This window comes from Rhinolophus hipposideros (genome assembly GCF_964194185.1).
Source record: "Rhinolophus hipposideros genome assembly, chromosome: 24".
Classification (NCBI taxonomy): domain Eukaryota; kingdom Metazoa; phylum Chordata; class Mammalia; order Chiroptera; family Rhinolophidae; genus Rhinolophus; species Rhinolophus hipposideros.
This window is the reverse complement of record NC_138070.1, coordinates 24,781,703-24,809,065: the sequence shown is the minus strand read 5'-3', so window position 1 is coordinate 24,809,065 and position 27,363 is coordinate 24,781,703. Positions and strand designations below refer to the sequence as shown.

At 50.0% G+C, this 27,363-nt stretch overlaps 1 protein-coding gene across 7 annotated transcripts in view; it reads right to left on the bottom strand.

Moving 5' to 3' along the window:
* The window catches only part of PKNOX2 (PBX/knotted 1 homeobox 2), a 257,738-nt gene that overhangs the window by 55,898 nt on the left and 174,477 nt on the right, over nt 1–27,363 (bottom strand). For all 7 annotated transcript variants that reach the window (XM_081037159.1, XM_081037165.1, XM_081037164.1 and 4 more), the window contains 2 exons: nt 22,006–22,114; nt 5,621–5,760 (listed from right to left, as the gene is read on the bottom strand). In XM_081037159.1, the coding sequence (XP_080893285.1) occupies nt 5,621–5,760; nt 22,006–22,092 (227 nt within the window). In that variant the 5' untranslated portion in view covers nt 22,093–22,114. The remainder of the gene's footprint in view (nt 1–5,620; nt 5,761–22,005; nt 22,115–27,363) is intronic.

Below are 27,363 nucleotides of genomic sequence, written 5' to 3'. Positions count from 1 at the left end.
CTGTATGTCAGGTATTATCATATATGATCTAAGTTTAGTCTAGCTATTACTATTTTCCTTTTTGTGGTTAAGAAAACAGAGGCTCGGAGAGATGAATGTGCCCAAGGTGATAAAGCTAGTTGTCACTATGTCTGCTTCTAGGTCTCATCCCACTGCCCCGCACGGCCGCTCTGTAACATCTGCACCTCTAGCGACAGGACCATCAGGATCAGGCCTGGAACTTCAGTGACTTTTAGAAGGATGGTCTCTAAGGGAGTGATCTGAAGATGCCCACTGCCCTCTTCTGACCCTTCCCCCAGTGAGTGTGGATTCCAGAAGGACCCAGTCTGGATGAGACAGGAACAGGTATAAGACAAACAGGGCTTTAGAAATGTATGTTGCTTTTATTGAACTAGAATGGGACTGCAGCATGAGCTCTCTAGGGACAGGTCACATGGGTAAAAGGTCTGAGTTTGTGGTTTAAGGAGAGATGAGATTGACGTGAAGAACTGGAAATGCTATATGGAAAGGTCATGATTCTGAAAGCTGAGAAACTAAAGAGGCAGAAGAATGGTGTGACGCAGGGTTTCTGGAGCAGCCAGGAAGGAGTTTGTTGATGGATAAAGCAGGGAAGTCTTGGAATCTACTTGGAGAAGGTGTATAAGTTGAGGGTGATGGTGAGGCTTTGCTCCAGCAAATGGAAAGAGATAGACACTGCTGGGTATGGTCTAGAAAGGAGAAAATTCACTGTCTTGAGGTTAAGGGGACGGGGAGGGAAATCACAATTGCAAACTCTTATAAAGCACTTACTCTATGCCAGGCTCTGTTCTAAGTATTAATTTAATAAGAAAACATTTCAAATTTAGAACCCAGGAGTAGATCAGATAAGCCAATGAAGATCAAGGAATGTCAGATCATGGCTAAAGGTATGAGTAAAACCATTCAAAGAATCAGTTATAAGATGTGTTGACCTGTTTAAAAACAAGAGACTGTGTGCCTGTAACTTGGCCACCTGTGTGGGGTTTATACTTTAGGCTGGCAAGAACCATCCGCATGCATCTTTTCCCAACTCTGTTCAGTGGCCTCATATTGGTAGCTTGAAATGGGTCATGGTGGGAGCATTCACCCAGTGGCAACCGGCAAATGCTACAGGTCAGGGCTCTCCCCTCACCTTGCCCCCAAGAGCCAGTTTGCCAGCACACTAACCTAGAACCATGGTGTATAGTAATATGGGGCACTGCCTAGCCTAGTTCAAGAATCCATTTGCTAAGCACATACTTCATCCAAGCTGCTGACTCTAAGGTATCATGTAAGGTGCTGGGGATAAATCAATGAGTAAAACAGACATAGACCCTGCCCTCATGGAGTTAATGATCTGGGGGTTGGGGGGAAGGACAGAAATAATGTTAACACAATCAATTCAATTGTGAGTACTGCCACAAAGCAGAAATACAGTTGACCCTTGAACTGCAGGGGCCCAGTTATACGTGGATTTCCCCCCCCCCCAATAAATACAGTTGGCCCTCTGTGTCCACGGGTTTCTTATCCAAAATTCAACCAACCACGGATCAAAAACAGTATTTTTATATTCCCAACCTGCATTCCCCAACTACAGGTCAATAGTACTGTTTTTTAGCCCCTGTTGTTGAATCCGTGGATACAAAGGGCCGACTGTAGTTCAGTTTTGGGGGAGTCAAAAGTTATACTCAGGTGTTCAACTGCACACAGTTCAGCACCCCTAAGCTCCTGTGTTGTTCAAAGTCAGCTGTATAGAGTGCAGCAGCCATTCACCCTCTCCACCTGACTTGCAGCTCAATTCTCCAGCATTTTGGATGGAGAAGCAAAGCACAACTGCCCCCACTATTTTCTCAGTGCTCATGCCTCCAGCCTAACATTTCCCATCAATAATAGGTAACTTCTTCAGCACCAGGTGGGCCACTTCCTGGGTTCTCAGAGAGGTTTTGAGCCTGAGGGGTAGAACTAACATGCCTCAGGAGCAGTCTCAGCAAAGCCAGCCTCCTCCCCCACTCACACCTGGCCAGGCCGAGCTCCCTGCCACTCTTCTGCTCCCCAGGACATCACGGTTTCCATGGGAACCCACTCACTTCAAAGGGGAAGGAAGGAGACTGGAGGGGAGGAGGGAGAGTGAAAACTGGATTAACCTCACCCTCTTGGCCCTGATTCTGCACTGCTGGCAACCTAACCGCCAGGTCCCACATAGCACCTGACACTCTCCACCAGCACGGAGAGGTGGTGCGCTGTGGTCCAAGCGACATTTTAACTTCTAGGGGGAAGAACCCTGGGGCTGAGGTGGGGGCTGAGGAAGGACAGAACTGAGTGGGTCCAAGCCTGCAGACCTCACTGCATGGCCCCCTCCTCAGACCCCTTCCAATATAGCTCCTGGGCCACAAACACAATTACCCGCGATGTGCATCCAATCACGGGACCTGCTCAGATTAGACTGCAGTCATTAATCTGAGCAGGACTCCTGGCTGCCTTGCTGATTAGCCCAGATGATGCTTTGGTATGATCCAATTAAAGACAGCCTTGGCCTCCCCTCTGCGCGTGCACACACACACACACACACACACACACACACACACACACGGTGTCCACATCAGAAGGAACCAACACATTTCATTAATACATCCTCATACACAAATAAAATCTCAGGGGCAGTGGCAGGCTCTCTCGCTCACAAGCATGCCTCCCTTTTGTCAGGCTGCCCCTCTGCTGCCCTGCAGAGGCCTGGGCAACAAGGGGCCTCCCCGACCCTTCCTTCATCTGTGGTTCTGGGAAGGGCTGTGATGGGGGCTCCCCAAAGTCAGTGTGAGCACTAATCTGAATAGAAAGAGTCTTGTTACATTTATTGACATGAAATGCCGACTCCCTGAAGTGCTTTGGAGCAGTCAGGCTGCCCCAGGCAGGCAAATCTAATTAAAATTACCCAACTCTACAGGAGGCTGAGCTCCCCCCCTGGCATCTCACAGGGCTGTAGAGAGGGCAGCTGGGGCTAATGGGAGAGGTGTGGTTGTGGGAGACAACCCTGGGGCAGGAGGCCAGTGGGAAGGGCTGCAGAGAAGTGAAGTTGGACAGCAGTGTTGATGTCCTGAGATGCCGGGCAGCCATGTTTGGCTGGGCAATTGGTGGTAACCTGCAGAGATGACGTGGCAAACACCAAGGGCTGTGGGGTGGTCAGCCTGGTGGGAGAAGGTAAAGATTGAGTGTGAAAACAAACAGGAAGATGTGACATCCTGATGGACAGCTCTTGTGGGGGAGATCACCTTCCTGTCCTGTAGATTAGCCTGGGTGGGGAAGGAGCCTGGCATCTTAGGGAGGCTATGGAGCCCATTGATGGGAACAAGGGGACCCCTCTGCTTTGTGCTAGACGCAGTGCCAGGTACGCACATGGGCTGTCTCCTGAATTCTTACCAAACATGCTGATGAGGTTCTATCATGAAATTAGAGCTCAGAGACAGAGGCGTGACTTAAGCATCGGTTTCCGGAAGCGTTTTGTTACACACAAATCTGGGGGAGTCTCTCTAGACTCTGATCTGTGCTCACTACCGGTCCCTGCCACCAGGAGTCTCTGACGGTGCCTGGGGTCAGTCTTACTACACACATTCATCACCTGGGACCTTATGAAAGTGCAAATCATGAACCCTTAGGCCTGAGTGAGGCCTGAAAGCCTGCATGTTTAGTCAGCTCTCAGGCGACCTGATGCTGCTCACAGTGGACCATATTTTGAGTAGTAGGGGTTTTAGCAGAGTATAATGGCCGTGCCCCCAAGTCTTCAGACCATCAGGCGGTTTCCGGAGGCCATGTTATTCTCCTCTCCCTTCTTACAGCCCTCACAGAAGCAACAGCCCACCACACAGGTTAATGTACAGGTGGCTGTGCAGCTGCATTTCCTCTCCCAGCTGCTCTGGCTCCTGGCTGTTCTTGGAACACGTCAGATTCTACTCTGCCTAGAAGGTCTTACTCTACCCATTGCTCCTCCTGGTGAACTGTCTTACCTGCTTTTGAGATCAAATTCAAATATTGCCTCTTCTGTGAAGCGTCTCTGTTAGAGCTCTGACCATACTGTGTTGGTTTCTTGTTTGAAGAGACAAGAACAGCCCGTGCACTTGATAGGTTTACCCTCTTCCCCCTGGAGTCCAGCCAGTGCTCCCACACATTCACAGTAAGGCTCAAGGAAAGGGTGTAAAGGAAGGAGGGAAGGCAGGACAGAAGTGCCCAGTTCCATAGTGGGGGAGGCTGGCTTGATGCCTCTTAGAGTCTCTCTGACAAGAACTGTGACCAGGTCATGGCATTCTTTGGGGCCCAAGGCAGAGCTTGCTCCCTGCGGGAAGCTGGACCAGGCCTGGGCATCGGGCAGGGACATCCAGGCACTGTGATTTTTCTTTCCTCTAGGCCTGGGAAGGAACCTCATGCAAGGATCTATGGATCAGAGCCCATTGCTCTGGACCCCCAACTGTTGGCATTAGAAGCATTCAGCTCATCTGAGTAACTAAAAATAATGCCAGTGATAATGGTAATAACAGCAACAATCACCACCATTACCACAAAGACTCTGTCATTGCAGCAGGAGTGAGGAGGGAATCAGTCTTCTTCCTATCCACCCTAGGTAGCCCATTCCACGTTACTGGCATTAGCACCTACTGCAGTGTGTGCCCAGCCAGAGGTAAGCTGTGCTCACTGGTACAGGTGAACGTCTACGCTCACACACTAAATGTGAGCAAGGGTCCAGCCTCAGTCCTGAGTGTGACTTGAGCACCTTCTCTTAGTGGCGTGTGCTCCCTGTGGACAAATGATAGCGCAGTCTCTGCTGAAGCCTCATTCAGGCCTGCTCTCAGATGACTCCAGCTTCTCCCCAGCCATCTACACAGACAGGCAGGAATTCCCCTGAGCCCCTCCCACTCTCTGGACCATTCAGGGCCCAGCCCTGGGTACATGGGCTGGTGCAGAGCAAGACGAGACAAGTGCCTGCTATCAGCAAACTCCCTATCTGGGGAAGGTGCCAGAACCTATAAAGCTGCACACAACACCTGTTGCTCAAAACTAAAGACTACCATGAATCAAAATGTGGTCCAAGCACCGTATGCATTACATTCACCGGGAACGTTTTTAGAAGTTCATATTCCTCTTCCTGTAGCATGACCTACTGAGTCAGCATTTCTGAGCGCGGAGCCTAAAACCATGCATTTTAACAAGCTCTCCCAATACTTGTCAGGGATAGTAAAGTTCGCGTAATACCAACTCTTGATGGTGCAACCAGATGTCCAGTGCTCTTGTTGGAGTGAAGGCAACAATGGGACTGGACAGGGGAGTCCCCAGGCAGCTATCTGTTTGCTGAGCTGAGGGTTTCTGGCTCATTAGGGCTCACCTCCCCAGCTGGGATAAAGAAGATACTGCCCAGGCTCTCATATCCCTCACTATACAGTTCCAGGAAGCTAGCATCAACCCACAGTGGCCAACTGAGGGATCTCTGGATTGATTTGAGACAAAAGGCCCTATAGGGAGCAGCTGTTGGCCACTGTCTTTGCTGAGCCCACCCACTGGCTTGCAATCTCATCTCTCACAGCTGAGTTGGGCCTGAAGCTGGTTGGGGGCTTCTCACCACGGCTGAAGTGTCTCCTACCTGTACACAGCTCGTTTGTCAGCCTCCAGCTGGGCCTGGGGGTCAATGGGGGCACTGGGCACGGGAGTGCTGGCAGCAGCTGAAGGTGCGGAGATGTGGACAGCCTGGGCCTTAGAGGGTGCCTGAGCAGTTGCCGTCATCTGCAGAGAGAAGAAAGAGGAGGCGGCTGGTTAGTGTGGCCAGGACAGCTGGTTCCTCAGCTGGAATCGTAAGCTCTACGTTGGCTTGTGGTGTGTGGTGTGTGTGTGTGTGTGTGTGTGTGTGTGTGTGTGCGCGCATGCACAAGAGAATGTGTGCAAGAGAATTGTGAGTATCCATTTGTATATGTGTCAGAGTGCGAAGAAAGCAGGACTTTCTTCAAATGAGCATGTTCTAGAGAACAATTTAGGACAACTCAAAACCAGGGGGTGCACCAGCACACTTTAAAAGAGGTGATTCTTAGTGGAAACTAAGGTATGCCCTCTGTCCAGAAGCAGAAACCAACAAAATGATGAGCCCTTTAAATTGTGCTTGTGAGTCATCTGGACTGTGCTGTTTGATTTGATGACTTTGAAGAGGGGGGAAAATAGCTGAATCAGTTGTCATTTGGGCTGAGGTTTATTCCATTTAACGCAAGCCAGAGGTAACTGTTTTAGTGGTTTTGATTGATAAGTGAACGGTTCTCCAAATTTGGTTTACCTGGCACTTGAAGATAAGCGGATTTTGGTGGAAATGGACAGATTTCTGGTCTTAAACATAACAAATATTTAGGACAGTTTTCATCCTGTTACATGTTTTAGAAGGTGCCTTTAAGGCCCTAATTTTGTTATAATTAGAGCAATTCCTTTTAATATTATATATTGGACTTTCTGTATAAGATTTTGTTTAAAGAAATGCTAAATGACTTTGACATTTTTGATAATCATCATTGCAGAATCTAATGCTTTTATGTTATATTTTCTGTAGTCAGATGGAGCCCTGGAATGTCATGAACGGTGACATGCCTCAACTGTTCTCTTCCGCCAGCGTGTCCATGGCGCCGTGACAGCTCTTACTGCCGGTGCTTTTGGGCTCATAGACATGTCTGCCTCCTGCACTAAAGCATTGTTCACATCTTCACCCCCCAGCACTCAACTGACCCAGAGGAGATGCTTAGTATTTATTGAGAAAATGAATGAGTGAATAAATGAATGAATACACCTGGAAAAAATCAGATATTTTATAGGTGGAAAGTTCATCATATGATCTAGGTTCCTGCTTTCTGGAAGAAAATATGTTATATGTATCTCCACCAATACAATACAGTATTGCTGGGGCTGATATCCCCAAGACATTTGCTGTCTCGTTCTCTTCATTTAGTCTCTGCTCAGATGCCATGTCTTCAGAGTAAAATAGAACCCCTCCACCTCTTGCAATCCCCATGCTCTGCCTTATTTCACAGTACTTATCATGGCCATTATACAGTGGTACCTCGGTTTTCAAACGTAATCCATTCTGGAAGACCGTTCGAGTTCTGAAACATTCGAAAACAGAGGCACGGTTTCCCCATAGAAAGTAATGCAAAATGGATTAATCCATTCCAGACCTTTAAAATCAGCCCCTAAAACTGCAAATTTAGCATGAATTTTACTATTTAATGATACCATAGATCCATAAAATTTATGGCATTTGTAAGCTGAAATGTTCGTCAATGGAGACGTTAGAAAATCGAGGTACCAGTGTACTATATATCTACTTACTTAGTTATTTTCTCTCCCATCCCCAACTAAAATTTAAGCTTAAAGAGGGATTAACAATTGTATTCTTAGGGCCCACAATAGGTTGGCATTAGTTGATACTCAATAAATATTTGTTGAGGGCGGCCGGATGGCTCAGTTGGCTAGAGCACGAGCTCTCAACAACAAGGTTGCAGGTTCATTTCCTGCATGGGATGGTGGGCTGCGCCCCCTGCAACTAAAGATTGAAAACGGCGACTGGCCTTGGAGCCGAGCTGTACCCTCCACAACTAGATTAAAGGACAACAACTTGGAGCTGATGGGCCCTGGAGAAACACACTGTTCCCCAATAAAATTTATATAAACAAACAAACAAACAAACAAATAAATAAATATTTGTTGAATCAATGAAATGAATTAATGAATGATAGATAGTGAATGAGACTGAGGCTATAAAAGAAATATATCCGCTTTACTCTATTGTGTCCCTATCATTTTTTGTTAGGATGAAATGTCCATGTCACTGTTGTCTGAGCAGGGGGAGCTTCCCCAGCCTCAGTGCCCAAGAGGCGAGGCATACATCATGGTACCTCGAAGCCAGCAAACAATTGCTTAAATTCTACTGTCTCCTGTTATTAGCTTTTAACCTTGGGCAAATCCCTGGACTTTCCCAAGCTCTTATTTTTCTCATCAGTAAGCAAATTGGTGTCCTTTTAGGATTCATGAGTATTAAAGAGGTGCTGTAGGGAAAAAAAGAAGAAACAAATGTTCCAATTTTCAAAATACAGAAAGAAGGTGGAATCAAAACCTGAATATCGCTAATGTTCACATTGATCCGAGCCAGTTCCTTTTATTCGTGAACGCTAACGATTATTTCTTCAAATGCTTCTTGAGTCCTTGCCATGTACGAGGCACCGTGCTGGGCACCGGGGTCACAAGGCTGGCCACCTGCTATAATGGGGCTCAGGTTCTGGATTTAACATGATTACGAGGCTGACAATTAAGTTCGCGAACTGGTTGCAACGATGTTGCTAAACTTTTTTGATACCAGAGGGATTATTCATTGTGAATTTGTACAAGTGAACAGTTAACCAAGTTTACTATTTGGAAGTGCTGAAAAGCCTGCGTGAAAATGTGAGATGACTTGAACTTTGTGGCAACGAGTCATGGCTCTTGCATCACGACAGTGCACCAGCTCACACGGCACTGTCTGTGAGGGAGTTTTTAGCCAGTAAACAAGTAACTGTATTGGAACATCCTCCCTACTCACCTGATCTGGCCCCCAGTGACTTCTTTCTTTACCTGAAGATAAAGGAAATATTGAAAGGAAGACATTTGGATGACATTCAGGGCATCAAGGGTAATACAATGACAGCTCTGATGGCCATGCCAGAAAGAGTTCCAAAATTGCTTTGAAGGGTGGACTGGGTGCTGGCATTGGTGCATAGCTTCCCAAGGGGAGCACTTCGAAGGTGACCATAGTGATATTCAGCAGTGAGGGATGGAGCGCTTTTTCTAGCATGAGTCTGTGAACTTAATTGTCTGACCTTGCACTAAGCTGGCAGACAAGGACATGTAGTAGAAGTGGATGGTGTAAGCGACCTCGCCCAGTACCTCCCATGATATCCTTGTGGAAAACAAGGACAGAAATGGCCCAGTGGACAATTGTGTGGATTAGTCAGCTTCCCCCAAAGGATGACAATTGAAAGGTAGATGTCAGCCTGAGGGAGGCTTCCAGGAGAGTGCCGCGTACTTTCTCCTTAGCCCTCTTCTTCAATATTTCTAGCAGTGACTTAGAAGATATCTGAAGAAATGCTCAGCAAATTTATGGGTGACATAAAACTGGGGTCCAGAGGATCTTCACCAATGTTGGCAACATGCTAAGCCTAATAAGATTCATTGTCACTTAAGAAGTCAGAACTCAACACTTCTAACACTTTGGTCAAAAAAAAAAAATCAATAATATAAGGGCAGAACAGGGAAGACACAGTTTAGCAGCAGTGTTTTAGTTGACAGCAGGCTCAGTGTGTCCAAAGTGTAATGTATCTGTCAAAAACAACAACAAAGGGGCCGGCCCAGTGGCTCAGGCGGTTAGAGCTCCGTGTTCCTAACTCCAAAGGCTGCCGGTTCGATTCCCACATGGGCCAGTGGGCTCTCAACCACAAGGTTGCCGGTTCAACTCCTCGAGTCCACAAGGGATGGTGGGCAGCACCCCCTGCAACTAAGATTGAACACGGCACCTTGAGCTGAGCTGCTGCTGAGCTCCCAAATGGCTCAGTTGGTTGGAGCGCGGGCTCTCAACAACAAGATTGCTGGTTCTATTCCCACAAGGGATGGTGTAGGCTGTGCCCCCTGCAACTAGCAATGACAACTGGACATGGAGCTGAGCTGAGTCCTCCACAACTAAGACTGAAAGGACAACAACTTGACTTGGAATAAAAATCCTGGAAGTACACACTGTTCCCCCAATAAAGTCCTGTTCCCCTTCCTTCCCCAATAAAATCTTTAAAAAATAAATAAATAAATAAATAAATAACCACAACAAAAAACCCAACCTAAGCAAATGCTATCTGGGGACGCATTAAGAAATGCACACCTCACACCCAGCTTCCAGTCCCACCCACGGTGCTGAAACAGGTATAGGAAAGTACATTCAGAGGAGTGCAGAGCAGTCTGGCGAAAGGATTCTGCACTAATCCTAAATTGTATGAGGACAATCTGAAGGAATCTGGGATGTGTGAGAGAGATTTGGGGGAGGGGGGCAGTGGAGAGACAGGAGAACCCCCTTTGATTATCTGAATGAGGGATTCGATTCTATCACTTCTGTATGCCCTGAAGGGTCAAACTACAAACTGTGCATTAAATCTACATAACACAGAAACAGATTTGGGGCTTGACCCAAACATTAAGCTCTCTCCCAGGCTGGAAGGGACTGCCTCCGGGAGGCGCTGAGTTTCCACCATTGCAGGGACCTAGCAGATCAGCTGTGGGCCTCTGTGTAGGGTGACATCTAAAGTCCCTTCCAGGACTGGCAGACTCAGACGCCGTGAGGGTGCTTTAATAATCACTACCCACTGCCCTGGTTTGGCATGAGGTTTGGATTAGATAATGCACAATATAGAGAAGTGTTCTGGCAACCCTAAAGTGTCCCCCAGGTGGAGGGGTGGTAGTTGTTATTAAACACGAGATTTCCAAAATGTGCTTCTTTCCTAAAGTTAAGGCAATGCTATGTCTGTACAGCCTGTTTACGGATGAAATGCAAGGTAGGCTGGTGTGCTCTGCTCTGCCCACTACGGGTGAATTTCCTCATGTCCTTGAAGGAATCATCCATAAGGGGCTCCCATGAAGAGGGGTTTCTGGGAGAGAGGGCTGAGGGAAGCCACTCCTTTTCCTCTCAAGCCCCCCTCTCTAGGCAGGACTTTGGGAGAGGTAAGGGGAAGCCCTGCTGGGTTACAAAGGAAAGTGTAGAATAAAAATGTAAGCACTGGCAGTCACTTGACAGCATCCCAAGAGGCCCCAGCTGAGGGGCTGTTTACTGGGGCTCAGAGTGGAGATGGGAGAAGAGAGCAGAGCTGGTCTAAGGAGGATGGTGATTCAAATTTATTTAGCTCCTGGGGGCCAATTCAGCAAACACTGTATTTCCTCCAGGTTTGGAGAATGAGTGTTTATCTCCAAATAGAATTGTTTTTCCAGCCAGAGACACCCATTTTCCCAAGAACTGGAACTCAAAGGGAGAGGCCTGCAGCTGTCTGCAGGGTCTGGTGGCAGGGAATGAGGGTGACTTATGGTGCGTTTTTTGGGAAGGTTACTGGGCAGTATAGCCTGAAGAGCAGGAGTAGGGGGACAGACTGGATGGGCCAGGATAGGGCATAACTGTTAAATGACGGGTTGGAACTCCCTGGTTCTGGCCTGTGAAAGCCAACTTAAATTTTCAGGAGTTTTGCAAGCTGGCTGATATCACATTTGGTGGCTTGAAATGGTCATGGCGGAAACATTTACACCACAGAAATTGGCAAACGTGGCAAATTAGGGCCTTTCCCTGACCTCCACCCAGAAAGCTGATTGTTTACTAGCACACCACTGAGGTCAGGGTTTCTCTCCAATTCTCCAGGATCTGGCATGTGAAGAAACCAGGAACTAGCCTTACACTCCATGAGGCTACTCGGTGTGTCCACAGCTGGTCCCAGAACTGGCTGCTCCAGACTCCAAGCCTTTCTCCGAGAAGACCTCAGTGCACACTGGAAATTCTACCGAGGCAGCAAATTGGGGACAGGATGTGGATATGGCATCACACAGACAGGAGGACTGTCCCTTTCCAATAAGGGGAATGAGGCACATAGGAGGAGAGGCAAACTTGAACAAAGTCTGGAGACCTTTCTGAAAGATCAGAGAAGCTTCTGAAAGTGGAAGGAGCCGCAGATCCAGGCCCTGGGTTTGATGTGCCCCTGTCAATCATTAGTTACGTGTTTCGAGGTGAATTCCCTGAACTTTTGGACCCTTAGTTTCCTTATCTATAAATATAGGGGTAACACCTACTCCCTCTGAGGATTAATCAAGAGAACAGGGTGCTGACTAATGGACGGGGATGATGGCAGCATTCCCCGGAAGGCCACCGCTTGTGAGCCGTGGGGCTGTGTCCAGAACCTGCACAGGATTCTCTGGTTCCCACCTCCTCTTACCCTACAGTCCTTTCTGGTGGCAAAGACCTTAGGCCACCACCCCAAACTTTTGCCTCCATAGATGCTATAACCTCTGGACTTCTCTGTCACCCAGCTGGAACCAGTCCCACCTGAAGCTGGGCACTAAAGAGTCCTGCCCAATCTTGGTTTGTGGCAGCTTGAGATGAAAGTTCCTGACTGTGCCCATCTTATAAAGTGGGAAGAGTTGGCGTTATAAGCTGTGTGTGTGGGAACGCAAAATCTGGAGGAGTTGAGAGGTCTAGCCACTTTGACAATTTAGTCTGACCATGGAAAGGAGCAGGTGATTTAGGAGACGCTGGGAAGCACACTTACCTGCCTGCCTCAGTTGCCCTCGCTGACACTGGAATACCCCATGGATGCTTTCATTTCTGGTAAGCACCACCCTTTCCCAATTGTAGGGGAGGCAGGGGACACATTATGTTCTAACGAGCTAAGAAAACACCTCCGTAGGCTTTCATGCTCCACAGTAATCCTGTGCAATAGGTAAGTATGATCCCCATTCCACATAGGAGAAAAACAGAAGCCCACAGAAGAAGCTGCTAGAGATCACAGTTTGTGCAAAGGTTGGGGCAAGAACCAAGGGCTTTCTGACTAAATCACAGTATGAATTCTTGTACGTAATGACTTTTCTTTGAAGAGGAGAATGGAAAAACTTTTTCCTCCTGAGTGTAAAGGAGGGCAGAGAGGAAGGGCACAGGAATCAGGATGAAGCTTCCCTTCCCAACACACACTTTTGGGTCTGCATCTAGTTCACCCAGTCCTCACCGCAGGCCCAACTTCTTCCCACCTCCAAAAGACTGCTCCTATATGAGGAGTTCAAGTCAATTCTCCAAACACCGGTCATTCTGGCAAGTCCTTCTGTGTAGAACCCAACTAGGAAGCTGTGGGTAGTTATTAATCGAAGGTGGTTCACTTCCCTTGCAGGCTGCTGAGGAGCCAGAGACTTGAGGCCTTAGACACCCAACTCTTCAGGGTGCCCAGGACCGATCATGGTCAGCCACTGACTGCTGCCAGCTGCCATTCAGAGTTCTCTTTTGTTCATGAGAGGTGGGAGCACGTGGCTCAGAATGGGGATGACACCAGGGTCTTTCTAGCACCCACAGGGTGGTTTGCAGGATACAGTGGCATCAGACAGAACTTAGTCCCGCTTTTGCCACTCGGTGCTGGGCAACCTTGGATGTGTAACTTGACCAGTCGGGGCTCAGTCTGCTCCCCATGTGAAATGGCTCTGGTGCTGTCATGGGGACTGATGTCTCCTTCAGTGGGTGCTGGTTGAGCATCAGGGACAGTTCAGGGCCCCTGCTTTGGGCTTCCATGAACCCGAACACACTGTTTAGCCATGTTGGCTTTCTTGCCTCTCTCATCCACTAGCCTGTGGACCCTGGAGGGCAGGGACCCTTCTTTCCTGTTTTCTGTTGCAGCCCCAATGTTCAACATAGAGTGTGCATATCAGTTGAGTGTAGAGATAACTGGTGTGAGGGCAGGATCCCCATCGAACATGGCTTTTTGGCTGCAGATTTACCTCCTTGACCCTGAATGCCTTGGGTCACAGCAGAGAAGTCACGGTCCCTGACTTATGGGGAGTGGTGGCATCTAGCCCAGAGCTGAAGCCAACTGGACCCAGCATGAAGTCCTGGCAGGAGCATCTAATGGACTGGACTCTCCACCTGGGTGACTTGGCAAAGTTACTCAGCCTTTCTGATCTGGGGTCCTCAACTACAAAATAGGTGTAATAATACCTAAGGTACAGGATTGTTGAAAGCAAATGAGGTAATGTATGCAAAGCACCTGGCACCTAGAAGATACTCGGCATATGATGGTTATGTTAGCATAATCCACACAACTGGCAGCCCACATTTGAGGCTGCCACTTTTGCTTCTGTCACATGGGCTGCCGTAGGGGTCCTGCCTCTGCTGAAGGAAACTGTTTGCCTGTAAGCATCCAGGGAGGTGGGAGAGGGGGCCGAGGTGCCATAGAAGGTAACATGACCCCATCACCAGCTATGTCACCTTGGATAAGAGACTCAGCTCCTCTGAGCCTCAATTTCCCCATCTAAAAACAGCGCTGCTCATACCTCCTCCCAGGGCGATATGTGAGGGTGCACTGTACACAGTGGGTGCTTCCTCTCTGAATCCAACTCCATGCCTATCCAAGACACTCCAGACCCAAACCCACATGTCCCCCTACATATACCCTTCATCCACAGACAGTCTTGCTCTTTGTGACTTTATGCCCACCAGCCTCTTATGGGATCCTTTCTGTAAACCCTGAGCAATGTGGGCCTGCACCTTCTCAGCATGTCCTCCTAAGTGGACTCCCCTCTTTGAGCCTTCCACCTGACCTGGGCAAGATGAGAGCTGCCCATCTCCAGTGCCTGCCCCTCCAGGCCATGGAACACGGGGGGCTGAAAGGTCTGGCCCACTAGGGGCCGCACTGGGCTTGACCAAGAGCTGGCATTCTCTGAAGCACCAGGGCAAACTGGCAGGGTGAGATCTGGTTTCCTCCCAACTAGGATAGAGTCCAAGGACCTGGGAGGAGGTCAGGGCTTGAAGTCATTTGGTAAATATGAGGTTTGGCCTGAACAGGTGGGAGGCAGCAGGGGGCATGGCCAATGTTCTAGGCTGAGGGCACCGTCCACAGGCGCTCCAGGCCTGGGTCTGCCCACTGACCCTGGCCTTGTCTCCAGTACAGCACCCCTTCCCTATGTCGCACCTGATCAGACCCCACAGTGTACGGTTGCCTGAACACGCCCAATGATTTATGTCTTTGTGCCTCTTCTGCCACAGCCACCTCTGCAGCAAATGTCCATGTTCCCGCCCCACCTCCCTCCCGGCCAAGTGTAAGCCCACTCCTCTTCCAACTCAGCTGGAGTGCCAATGCTCCCAGGAAGTCTTCCCAATTCTGCACGTCCCCCAGACCCAAGTAGCCACGACCCCTGCCTCATCATGTATGAGTTAACCTTAATGGCTTAACACTGCAGGGCCCTTATCTGTGTGTCTTCCTGGTAGACTGGTTTCCCAGGCCCCATTGCCATGCTGGCTCATGGTGGGCTCCCAGTGTGTTTGTTAAATGACTGAATGACTGACCGAATGAGGGGATAAGTGAGTGGTGTGTTAAAAGGCTCAGGGATCCAAAAAGGGGAGGGGGTCAATGAGGGCTCCTCCAAATATCCCCACCCAGTCAGCACAGGGAGGGGAAGGCTGGCAGCAGAGCCAGCGCAGCCCAATTTAGCTTGAAACGTCTCCTGGAACAGCATGCCTGGGTCACCTACATTCTGATCCCAGGGCCAGCCGGATAGAACAGACCACAGAAAAGTTACTCTACAGTGCAACATGGGGATCTTAACTAAATAATTATTTTTAAAATGAATCATAGGCAGTGGTTTACAAATGAGGCTTGTGAAATGGTCACCGGCCCCGCCTGAACTTCTGGGGCGTTACTGACATGTGGCTAATAGGAGGAAAGCTATGGACTCGGACCCGAGTCTTTCACAAACCAGCTTGGTGCACTTTCCTGAGAACTGTTTTCTCCTCACCTTCCATCCATTTCTAGGGGACCCCTCACTCTTATGATAGTCCTAAACCAGTGACTTCTAGGAGGCATATCAGAATCACAGTGTGTATGTGTGTGTGTGTGTGTGTGTGCGCAAGGGGGTGTGTTTATAGTTAGAAACACATTAGTTGATATGCCTATTGTGTTCCTAATACAAAGTAGAGTAATTAAAGTTCAATCCAATCTTGGCTACTGGAGATGTACAGAAAATAGAGCAAAAAATTAGTCTCAGGGTCACAGGTGAAAAGAGGCGAGAAACACCACTCTACTTTTCATACCCATGCTCTCAACAATCCTGCAAGGCAGGGAAGGCAGAAGTGATTCCCATTTTCCTAACGTAGAAACTAAGGCCCAAAATGGACTATAAGCTCCATTAGAGCAGGAAACTGTGAATTTTGTACCCCCAGGATACAGCGCAAGGTCTGCAACACCCCAGAAAGCACGCAATATTTATTGAATAGGTGAGTGAATGAAAGAAATAATACTGACATTGCTCGCCTAAAGTTTATATAAATCATCAGCAGCAGGGCTGGAACGAGACCTAGGATTCCTCAATTTCTACTACGTCAGGTCATTGCAGGCTTCCTCCTGCAGATCACAAACTCCAAGGACAAGCAGCCCTGGGCCCATCCCCCTCCCGCTGGGCCACGCAGACACCAGAGCTCCTAGAAGATCTCCCGGGAAAGGGAGGCAGAGCAAGTCCCAGTCCTGGAGGGCCCGCAGCTACTTGATCACCTGTTCCCTGATTTATTTTAAGCTTTGTATACTTGGGCCATTAACTATTTTTGTAACTGTTTAGGGCACTCATCTGCTTGGAGGCAATAGGGCAGACCATAAAATCTCTGTTCTTTGGGTAAATATCAGAATTCAGATACTAGCAAGTTCATTAAATACAAGCCTGGACAAGGTCATTAGAGTGAGCATTCACAAGCCTTGTTGCTGGCCCGCCATCGCCTAAGTGGGGACATACAGGCCCCACGGTGGGACCTGAGGCTGCTTTGCCTTTTCGACATGAGGACTCCAGGTCTCGAGTAAGTTGAACTTCAGGGATGTGCCCAGTTTAAAGACATGGGTGGCTCAAGCACCGGGGAGAGAGGCCACTGTGTACAAAGAGAAGAAAGATCCCGCAGAAAATAAAAAGGAAAGTGAGGAGTCCGTTTGGATGAGTCAGAGCAAGGGCAGACAGATCGCCCATATGGTCCCTGGGGTGTTACCCCCAGGGGTACAAGGAGCCATCAATCGTAGCCACAGAAAAGGCTTAGGGAGACTTTCAAAGCTGCTGAATTAACTCCATTGCTGCAAAGCAAATGAGTTTCACAGGCAGCTGAGCAGAGGTCCCTGCAAGGCAGGGGGCTCCAGCCCTTAAAGAGAACAGAGGAATGTAAAGTGTGAAAACATCTGAACCCGCTTCTGCCTGTCACAGCTGCACGGTCTGGATGGGGGCCATTCACAGCCAGGGGCTCCAGCCACCCCCTCTGCCTCCAGTTGCTAAAACCAGCATGGGGACCCTGATGACTGATCAATGGCCCAGCTTCCCCAGAAGGTCTGCTCCCCTGGCCCCACCCAAGTGAGGATGGTGCTGGGATAGGGAGAGAAAGAAGGCACTTGGAGGGACAAAGAGCCAGGCCTGGCCTCTCCCACACGCCTGGCCCAGCTTAGCCTCCCTCTGGCAGGAGGGGTAAGATAGCATCTTCTTGACTCCAGATCTCCAAGCACAGTTTTCTGGACTCCTGAACACCATTTTCCTCACTCTGAGGGTAGTGGTTGGATGGAGGGGGTTGGAGAAACACAGCTTTTGCCAAAGGGTCCCCAGGAAATGCTTGACTTCCTCCTGACATGCGATTCCCGCACGAGTCCTAGATGGAGAGTCCTGACACCTCTCCTGCCTCCTCAGGTCAACAATGAGGCCGCATCCTTGGGGAACTGCCAAACCCCTTTAATATCACCCATCGTCGAGTCGTGCTCCATAAGCACCTGGCTGCCTACATATCAATTTGCTCCGAAACTGTTCACTGAGTGCTCTCATTCAGAGTACGGTGCTGAGTGGGTCAGACCAGGACCCACCAGCATTTCTGCTGTCACACAGCCTGACGTGGTGGGGACAAGCATGCAGAGGAAGAAGGAACATTGAAGACACGCTCAACTAGACTGGATACAATATTTGTCTTCCTATAAGCCAAGGGCAAATATATTTGTGGAACATTATGTCTGAGCCTATGTTTGAGGAAGAGCGGGGGGTGGGGTGGGGTGCTGGTAGCAGGAGTTTTTTGTGTGCAGATAAGGTGAGGGTGGAAAAGCTAGCAAATCCGGAGGGTTTTCTGAACTACTGATGGAAGTACCAAAGGGAGAACTTTGCTTGTTAGGTAATGCTGTATGTGGAGTGTTACAGGAAATGGGAGAATTTGAAGGACACTTCAGAGGTGGACAGAGGATCCATGAACGAAGGGTATAGGCCTAGAAGAAGTAAGAGTGCTGCAGTGTTATCACGCAGATTCTAGGAGGGGACCGGAGTGACACTTGCCGGGAGAGGGAGAAACCATAGAGAACATAACAACTTCAAGAGTTCCGTTAGGACCAGAGGGGAGCTGGGCAGTGGGAGGAGGGGGTTGTGAGCGTCCAGGTGGCAGGTGGCCGGGTTGTGGCAGAGATGCAGAAGAACGGAAGCAGAGTGATGTGGTAATTCGCACACTATATGGAATGGAGGGACCACACACTTAGTTCATAAGCCAGTCTCCCTAGAGACAATGTTTTCATTAAACAACCAGAACTCCAGGATCCCAGGTGACTCACCTCTGCCTCAAGGGCCCCGCTACAACACGCTGGACTTTGAGGTGCTGCAGTTAGACAGTAGGGGGTGCTGCGACTCTGGCAGAACTTAACAGGAAGCCACCAGATCAAGAGGAAGCAGGCCAGAGGAAGGGGTCCAGTGGTCGCTGTCTTTGCCCTTTCTCAGCTTAGGGTGTCTTTAGAGCACATTAAACACAGAATGACATCCTTACAAGTAATCATGGAGTTTCCCTACGACTGACTGAAGCAGACCGAGGGGCCGTAGGCTGCCTGGTCATCATACCATTTGGTGTGCGCTAATAGCGCGGGGCCAGAACCATTAATGCTTCTCTCCTAAAATGGGAAGAGAAAAGAAGCTTCCCTCATTTTTAATAACGTTATTCCCCAAACTTCAAAAATGAAATTGCCAAGTTAAGAACTTGCCTTGAAAAAAAAATTCTAATTTATTATAAAGAAGGTCCGGGGCTTGGGAATTTTTTTTAATGCAGATTCCTAATTTGCCAATGTGAGGTTCTCCTGTGCATTTGAATAGATTATGCTCGGTACTGCTAGCCCTTAGCACAACGGGAACATTATTAAAACGATTCCATGGGTCTCAGAGGAAGGGCTCTGCTTCTTGCTTCCTTTATCATTTTGGGGACTTCATATTAGAGACTGTCCATTTTTGCCTGTGGAAGAAACTGGGTTTCCGAGGAAGTGATCAAGAGATGTGCTCAGCTGTGCAGGCCTTGAGGAAACAACTCATAGTGGGTCCCAAAGTAATGAGATTAGACCTCAAGGAATGAGGAGGAGGTGGGAATCCTTCCAGAGGACCCCCGTGTGCCTGTCCCACATTCCCATTAGGCTAGGCTTTCCTGAGGACACCAAGAGTCAGAGAGCAGCTGGTTCTCAAGGATAATGAGTGTTACAAGGGCAGTGGAGCAGGGCTTCCCCTGAGAAGCTGGGCTCAGCCTCTTGAAAGCATAAAGGGAAGAAGGCAGGAGGACCAGAGCAGGTTCCCAGCAGAAAACTCACATGGAAGACACTCCTGTGTGCAAGCCACTTCTAGCAGCCCCAAGAATGGAGAGAAGGGCCCCCCAAAAGTTGATGGGCTTCAAAATTGAGCACTTTCTGGAAAGAAATACTTTCCACCTGAGTCTACGTTCTGGAGACCTCACCCACCTCCTCCCTCCCACCTATTCCATCCCTGCCCTAACTCCTCCTATGGTTTTCTGTCCTGATCAGTTTCCTTGGGAACCAGTTTGGCCCAGGGATGCCCCATGGAAATCTGCCACAGCCTGGTGGCCAAGCCAAGGCCATAAAGACCCCAGACCTTGGCCTGGTCACTTTACCATGGACACTGAGACTTCCTGTCAGACATTCCTGGACCTCTGGCGTCACAAGTGTGTGGCTTCCCCAGGGCAAATTATGCCCTTGCTGTAAATGTGAGTATTTTCACTCGTGAAATACTGGTGGCTTCTCAGAGAGGAGAGCATTGGGACAGTCCCTGCATTGTGGTTCTGCTCTGAGACCCTAAATGGGGAACTGGAGCTCCCTTCCTCCACTAAAAGGCTACAGCAGCTCAGTGGTGGCTTCCGGGGGCCCAGCGCCTTAAGGCTGCAACCCTACCTCCACCCCCCTCGGCAGCTGGGATGTATTAATACTCAGCTGTATGCTGAGAATTAAATTAGGCTCCTCTACTTAACTACACCCGGATCAGCATTCTTGGACAACACAGGCCCTTCCTACAGCTTTCCTGCTAATCCCCACCAAACCCAAACTTCTCCCAGCTGCCCAGGCAGCAAAACAGAGGGGTAGGGCTGGGGCGGGAGGAGACAGCAGCTGCCAGCTGTGCCAATACAGTGCTCTCTGGCCTCTGTGACCGCCAGTCTGTCCCTGAGCCTTGGGTATGGAGGTGTGGGCCTTTGTGCCCACCACCTGCTAAATGCAGGAAGTGTCCCATTGCCACTCCCCTTCCTACTGTGGATTTCGGAGAGCAGCATCCAGCTACAAAAGAAATGAAGCCGAAGTTCCTGCCTCTTCATCACTACCTCGGGGTCCCTCTCTGCCTGAGCAGATGACAGCATGGGTCTGCGTCTACTGAGAAGGATTATGCTTGTCCTTCTTGTGGCCCCTGGGTTCCCAGGTCTCCACTAGGCCAGGCCTCCTGTTCTCCATCCTCACCATAGAAATCAAGGGCCCGACATACCGTGGCTCATCTGGAAGCTTTCAAATAGCGGAAGCATGTCACTGCCAAGTCCAACTTGCAGTCGTTCGTGGAAAGTTGCTGACATGGGCAGAGGGTTTGCTACAGATGAGGGTAGGTTGGGGAGAGCCTAGGAAGGCGCATGGAGTTGCTATGTGGAAGCAGGGGTGGGGACCAAAGCACATGTGTTCAAAGGTCCGTGAATGATAAGTGCTTTTGGACTTTGCAGGCCAAGGAGTCAATGGTCGTCTGTGTGCTGGACACTGAAAAGTATAATTTTGTGGGAGAATAACAGGATGGATAGAGCAGCCACTAATGCTCACACTAGGCTGGGGGTGTCAGGGCCAGAGGACCTAACAGGAGCAAAAGTCTGCATCTTAATATCCTTCTCGTGGTGTACAGATCTTCCGCGTTGTCCACGAGAACAGCTGTGTCTGAAATGCCTAATAGGAGGGATATCAGAGCAGGGCAAAAACACTGCTGGGGGGAGTGAGAAAGACTGCCTGGCACATAGGAGGCACTCACTGCACATTTGTTAAATGAATGAATGAATATTCTATTAATAGCTGGCTGCATTTCTCATTATAGATACTTGATAAATAATTGTTGAATTAATATTGACTTGTGAGAGCAGGTTAGAGAAAACAGGGGAGTGTAAAGGTCAAGGTCAGAGAATAGAAGCTTTTGTGAAAGCCCAGCCTCATAACTAACTCAGAGTCTCAGAAGAACGAAGTGTGAGGCACACACTGGAGAAGCAAAGGTTAGAAGTAACCGGCTCTAGGACTGCAGGAGGCCAACCCACAAAAGCCAGGCCAGGCTTCCAGGGGGAGAGCAGACAATAGGAAGATAGGGCAAAGACACTGCTTTCCGCAGGAGCTGCAACCAGGTGGCAGTCTCGGAAGAACTTGGGCAGGGGGCCTGTGTCGGAGCTGAGGCATGGAAACTGGGAACCAGACAGAAGGGTTGGAAGGCCTAGAGAAGCAGGCCTGGCCTTTTTATAGATAGAAGCTGAGCGGATCCTGAAGAGAAGGGAGATTCCTCCACTAGGCAGGCAGAGAAGGATGGACACAGGGGCACCAGTGACCATGAATAGGAGGAACTGGTAATGAAGGAGCCTCTAATTAAGAAGTTTTCCCCAAGCACTCAAAGGCAGACTCCATTTACCTGAATCTCCACGAGTGAGGGGCCTGAAACGTTTGTCTGATGTCTGCTCTGAGTGGGAAGCAGTGTTGGATGGGGACAGGACCACAACTCGGTGCTCTAGGCAAGGGTCCTAGATGCTGGCGACAGTTACATCTGAATCCCGTGTTTGTCAAATGCAGTGACTCCCTTTGGAGTTCTGTGTTTGCCAGTCTCTCTCCAGAGAGGCCTCCCCAAGCCTGACAGGGAAGAGCCCAGGGAGCACCAGGCCCTGCCCTCCGCCCCTGGAAGGCCACACACGACTCCTGTTGGTTGGTGGACACTCACCTGTGGACTGTCCTGGTAGGGTGGGGGAGGGACATTCTGCGTGGCCATCATCGTCAGAGCTGGGGCTGGGGAGGCATGTTGCATCATGGGGTTGATTCACATCGAGGATCTGTGGCAGGAGAAAGGAGGCCACACGTTAATACTGAGAGCACAGGGAGCCTGGGAACCAGCAGGTGGACATCTCAGGCTGGGCCCCCTGGACTGACCACACACAGCAAGGGCTTAAAGCCCTTTAGGGGAATTGAAAGCCCAGAAGAGAGCTAGGAGAGAGGCCTGGGTGGGGAGAGGCTTGCTGTGAGATTTGACTTAAAACAATACTCAAATCATGTGTAAAACAACCTGTATGAAGCTATGCTTAGTTCAGCAACAGTTGGGGGTAGGGGCTAATGGGGAGGGAGAGGGGACGTGGGCTCGGCTGATGGTAGCGCAGTGGGGTAAGAGGCCATTCGGATACCCACAGGACAAGGTGCTTTCCCCATCCCAGGCCTTCAGAGCAACCACCTGTACTTTGAGGCCTCAGCCATTGCCCTCCCAGCTCCTGTTACCACCTCCCTGCCCCCTCCTGGGTGTGCTCACTACACCCCCTAGTGGTGTGAAGGGACGTGGCTTGCTGGTCCCTTCCTCAGAAGGGAGGGTGGAACAAGCAGCCCGAGTGACTTCTTGGAGGCCTTCCAGGAACATCTGAGAGCCTGGGGGAGTGCCCATCACCTGCGGGTTTTTCTAGGTGTGTGTTGATGACTATGGGCTTATGGATGTGCCTGCCCATTCTACTGAGGAAGACTTTCCTTAGCCTTCATTCTATGTAGAAACAGACACGCGGGGCCAGAGGGGCTGTCAGAGCCCACTGCTTGTCTCCCCTCTCATAGAGGAGGAGATGGAGACCAAGAGGAGTGATGTGTGTGTGTTTGGGGGTGGAATGCTAGTGAAACAGGGATGAAACCTAAGTCTCCAGATTCCCAGTTTTCCCCGGTCGGCTTTACTGTACCCCTGACCCCCACCCCACAACCAGGAAGTGAGGGGTCCCTACTAGGCCTCAGTATCTCCTTGAACCAGAAGGTGCTGCTGTAAGTGGAGACATCCTGGCAGTGCCACCCAAGGAAACAGGATGCCCAGAGAGCTGTTTAGCTCAGCTCCGATGTATTGATGCCCTGAAATATTTAGAGCTGGAACCACAGGCAAGCTGCCTGATACAGGTTCATCCATCATGGGGCTTGGAGACTCCTAAGAACCTCTGTGGGCTGTGTAGGACCTGTCCTCCCAGATGGAGGGTACTGATGGGCTACAGACCTTTGTGAGGATGACACTCAGCCCTCCTTCTCCTCCCTCCCCTCCCCCTGAGGCCCTCCCATCACAGCCTCCCCAGCGTCTTCCAAAATGTTCACATGCCTGAATTCTGCAGGAATTTGAGGGTGTTCCAGAGCTGCCTAAGTAAAGGGGAGGGTCTCCAGGGCCCTATGTGGTGTGTGTGTGTGTGTGTGTGTGTGTGTGTGTTGGTTCTTTTTCAGGAAGAGGAGAAAAGATCAACTTTGGGGGACCTCAGTTTCTGAAGTACGAGGTGTGCTTTGACCTTAAGAGCATATGCAAAAGTACTGGAAATCCAGGTATTCATTCAAATAATACTTGATAAATATCAAATACGTGCAAAGAAGTGTGCTGGGGGCTGTGGAAGGACAGACGAAAGGAGGCAAGATTTTCTCTATAAGGAGCATTATTAGTGGAGGTGGTGATAGTCCAGTGGGGAAGAGGACAGGGAAATGGAGGTTCTGGTGGGCTTTTCCTGTGCTGAAAATGCTGTGACTGCAGGTAACTCCCCTCGGCCTCTGCTGCCTATATCTCCCTCCCCACACACCCCAACACACACATCTGGCCTTACATTGGAAGACGGGCTACCAGGATGTCTTTGCAGCAGAAACACTCAGGGGCGCCCCATCTCACATACCCTATCCTCTGAGATCCAGATTCACAAAGAGGCTCGGAGGGGCACTGAGGGAGCCTATCTCTTCAGGCAGGGAACCAATGCCTATTTGCAAGGTGGGGTCTTTGTCTGGGGATGGTAAACATCCAAGGAAGGCAAGAGCAGAGTGAAAGTGTTGTGGGGGGGAGGAAGGGGAGGAGGAGATATAGACTCCTTAAGACATCAGAAAGAACTTCCAGAATCAAGGCTTTTGAGAAATTCAAATGGGTGTGGAAGCTTTTTCTTTTGGACCCTGAGGGAATAAAGGAAATAGGGATATTTCAGGCATGTGTTAGGCTCAGCCTTTCCTGGAACTTTGACAGATGCAGTGACTTCGGATGGGTCTATGGGTCCTGAAGGCAGATCCCTTCCTGGGACACCAATTTCAGATGCTCCTTTGCCAAAACAAACAAAAAAGGGCACCTCTGTGGGGCTGTCGTGCCAGAAGTGTCCAGCAGAGGGAGCCTGGGGTAGAGTCTTCGGTGTGAGCTCTGTCAGGAGGTTTTCTCCCCTTCTGGGGCAACAAGTTCCCTTCAACCTTGGGTTTGGGTCATTCTGTAACCTCATTCCAGGATGAGAAAGTCATAATGAAGGCAAAGCAAAGGGAGCTCGATGAGGAGGATTTGGACTAAAGACAGGAGCCTTTAATTTGCATTCTTTTGTTCACTGTCCAATGAATGGGAGGTCAGGTCATTGTAGAGTCGTTGTCCCCTGAAATATTTACAAGGGCTGCCCTGCCTGGTGGTAAGGAGGGGTGGTTAACAGTGGTCTGCACCCAGACAATCAGTATGAGGCTGAGAGGTGATTTTCCAGTCTGGAGCCTGTGGGGCTGCCGAGCAGGGGCCAGGCTGACCTCAGAGTACATAGGAAAAATTATCTGAGGACCCAGATGGCCTTTGTCTTTCCCCCTACCCCTCTCTGGGGTCACCAGAGGCCACTAGGCCACTGCCCCATTGCTCTCTGGGGCTTCTCTTGCAAAAGAACAGAAGGCCTTTTCATCAGGGGCTTAAGTTTCCTTCTCTGCTCACTCAGGCACAGAAGCCTCTGGTAACCTGACACTGGGGGACCCTGGGTGCCCACCTTCTTTTCTTCACACACCCCCACCCACACATGTGCTGCCCCATCTTTGGGAAACCCCACCAGCTAGGCTTGGGGGCTGAGGGGGTGCATAGAACCATCTGGAGACGAATGTGGGCACCTGACTTCTCTTGTCTGAGACCCCACAAATGGGGTGTGGGGACCTCTTTGAGCAATCTCTGGGTGCTCAGCCCTTTGGGCAAACCCACCTTTTCTGCACTTTTTTGGGGAGCACCTACGGGAGCGGCAGGCCTGAGCTGCAGACACCCAGCCCAGGGCTTCTGAGCATTTGTCAGGGGCTGGGAGAGGCTGCTCCAGCCTGTCCAGAGGCCCCAACGCTCTGTTACCAGACACCAGGACACTGGAGGGAGCACAGCCAAGACTGCAAATGGAGGACACACCAGGAACAATTTACCACAGGGAAATTTCCCAGCGAGGAGAGGCTCCTGTCGAAAGATTGCTTTTAATGCTGAAAACCTTTGTTAAATGACAGCTAGAAGGGGGGAAAAATCCTAATGCAGCTCTCAACCCCACAATGATATCCAGGAAGAAATAATTTGTGTCACTGATATTATCATCAAAACGAGCTAAAAATTCCATTTTCCAGAGCTCCTGAACGAGTGAGGCAGCAGGGCTGAAGTGGGTGAGGGACATGGAAGGATACCCCTTTAGGAGGTCCGAATGGGCAGCCTTAGAACAAGTACCCATGCCCTCTGTCTTCCCAACTCTAGCTCCCCCAGCCCTGCAGGTGAGGCCCTCAGTATAGAGCCCAAACTCCAGTGTGTTGACAAACAAGTTTGGAAATAAAAAGACCAAGCTCGTTAGGAAGGAGCTCATTAAGACTTGTTGACACGAAACTCATTAGACCAATTAACATTCCATTAACAGCCTGGGGCACCAAAGGGTTAATGCTGCCCGCAGTAATTGGGCTGGGGTGCCGAGGTTGGGGGCTCAGGGCCTTAAGGATGAGAAACAAAATCTAATTGGGAACTCTCTGGCCAGCTGGCCCCACAGCATCTGTTCTTGCCCTCTGACCCTGGCTGAGACTACACTGCATCCTGACTGACTCAGGAGAAGTGAGGAAAGGACCAGCTTTCCTTTGGGTCTCCCCTGTCCCACCCACTGCCACAGAGCAGAGACTCGGCACAAGGACAACCTGCGGGATATTTTCACCCTCTTGGACTCTGATCGTCCTGCTTTCTTCATCCACCTCTCCCCCCTTTTCTGCTTCAGTTTCTCTTAGTCCCAGGAAGTAAGTCCCCTCTCTTCTCTCCTGGTTAGATGTGACCCACTGTTACAAAAACTCTTTAGAAAAATCCTTGAGGCCCCAGAGTCTAATTCATCTGAAGAGTGTTGTAATTTAGGGATGGGGGAGGGAGTACTGGTCCTGGGACAGTCCACCTTCCTTCCTTCCTTCCTTCCTTCCTTCCTTCCTTCCTTCCTTCCTTCCTTCCTTCCTTCCTTCCTTCCTTCCTTCCTTCCTTCCTTCCTTCCTTCCTCCCTCCCTCCCTCCCTCCCTCCCTCCCTCCCTCCCTCCCTCCCTCCCTCCCTCCCTCCCTCCCTCCCTCCCTCCCTCCCTCCCTCCCTCCCTCCCTCCACTCCCTCCTTCCTTCCCTCCCCAGCAGGGCAGCTAAGGCACTGCCCAGGCCCCCCTAGGAGCCTTTCTAGTCTGCCTTCCAACACACTAGCAGTATTTTCATTATTTTCTGTCCCTTGCTACAAGTAGAAGCTGTAGAACTCCCATTCCCTGTCTGGGCCTCAGTTTCCCCATATGTAAATTCCCACAATCAGAGCCTGTGCTTAGGGTCAAAAAACGTCTGGATTCCACACCCAGCTCTGCCGCTTTGTGGCTTGTACAAGCTGCGTTCCCTCTCATACTGCAAAACGAGGGATTTCACCAGAATATTCTGAAAAGTCTTTGCTCACCATTAGCACTCAACACAAAGTTAGTTGAATGGAATGGAAACAGTTGGATTGTAGCTTCAGAGTGAGGGAAGCAGGCCCCTGAGGCCAGAGAGCGGAGAGCCTTCCTCAGCCCCCAGCGCAGAGCCCCCAGGTGGTTACCACCCCCCCCCCCCCCCCCCCCCCCGCAAACCCCACACCATCCCCACGCCGCCCCCTCTAAGCAGCTGCCCAGGCCAGGGTTCTGACGTCTAGACAGATTTGCAGGAGGCTGAAATAACACAGTGAACTCAGCAGGAGGGACCAAAAGGCTGCATTCGTAAGGGGCTGGCTTCAACTTCTCCCTCCGGAGCAGCAGCCTCAACCTGGCGCAATCCGTTTATTTTCCTCCAGCCGAGAGCGTGCCTGGTCCGGAAGGCTGTTGT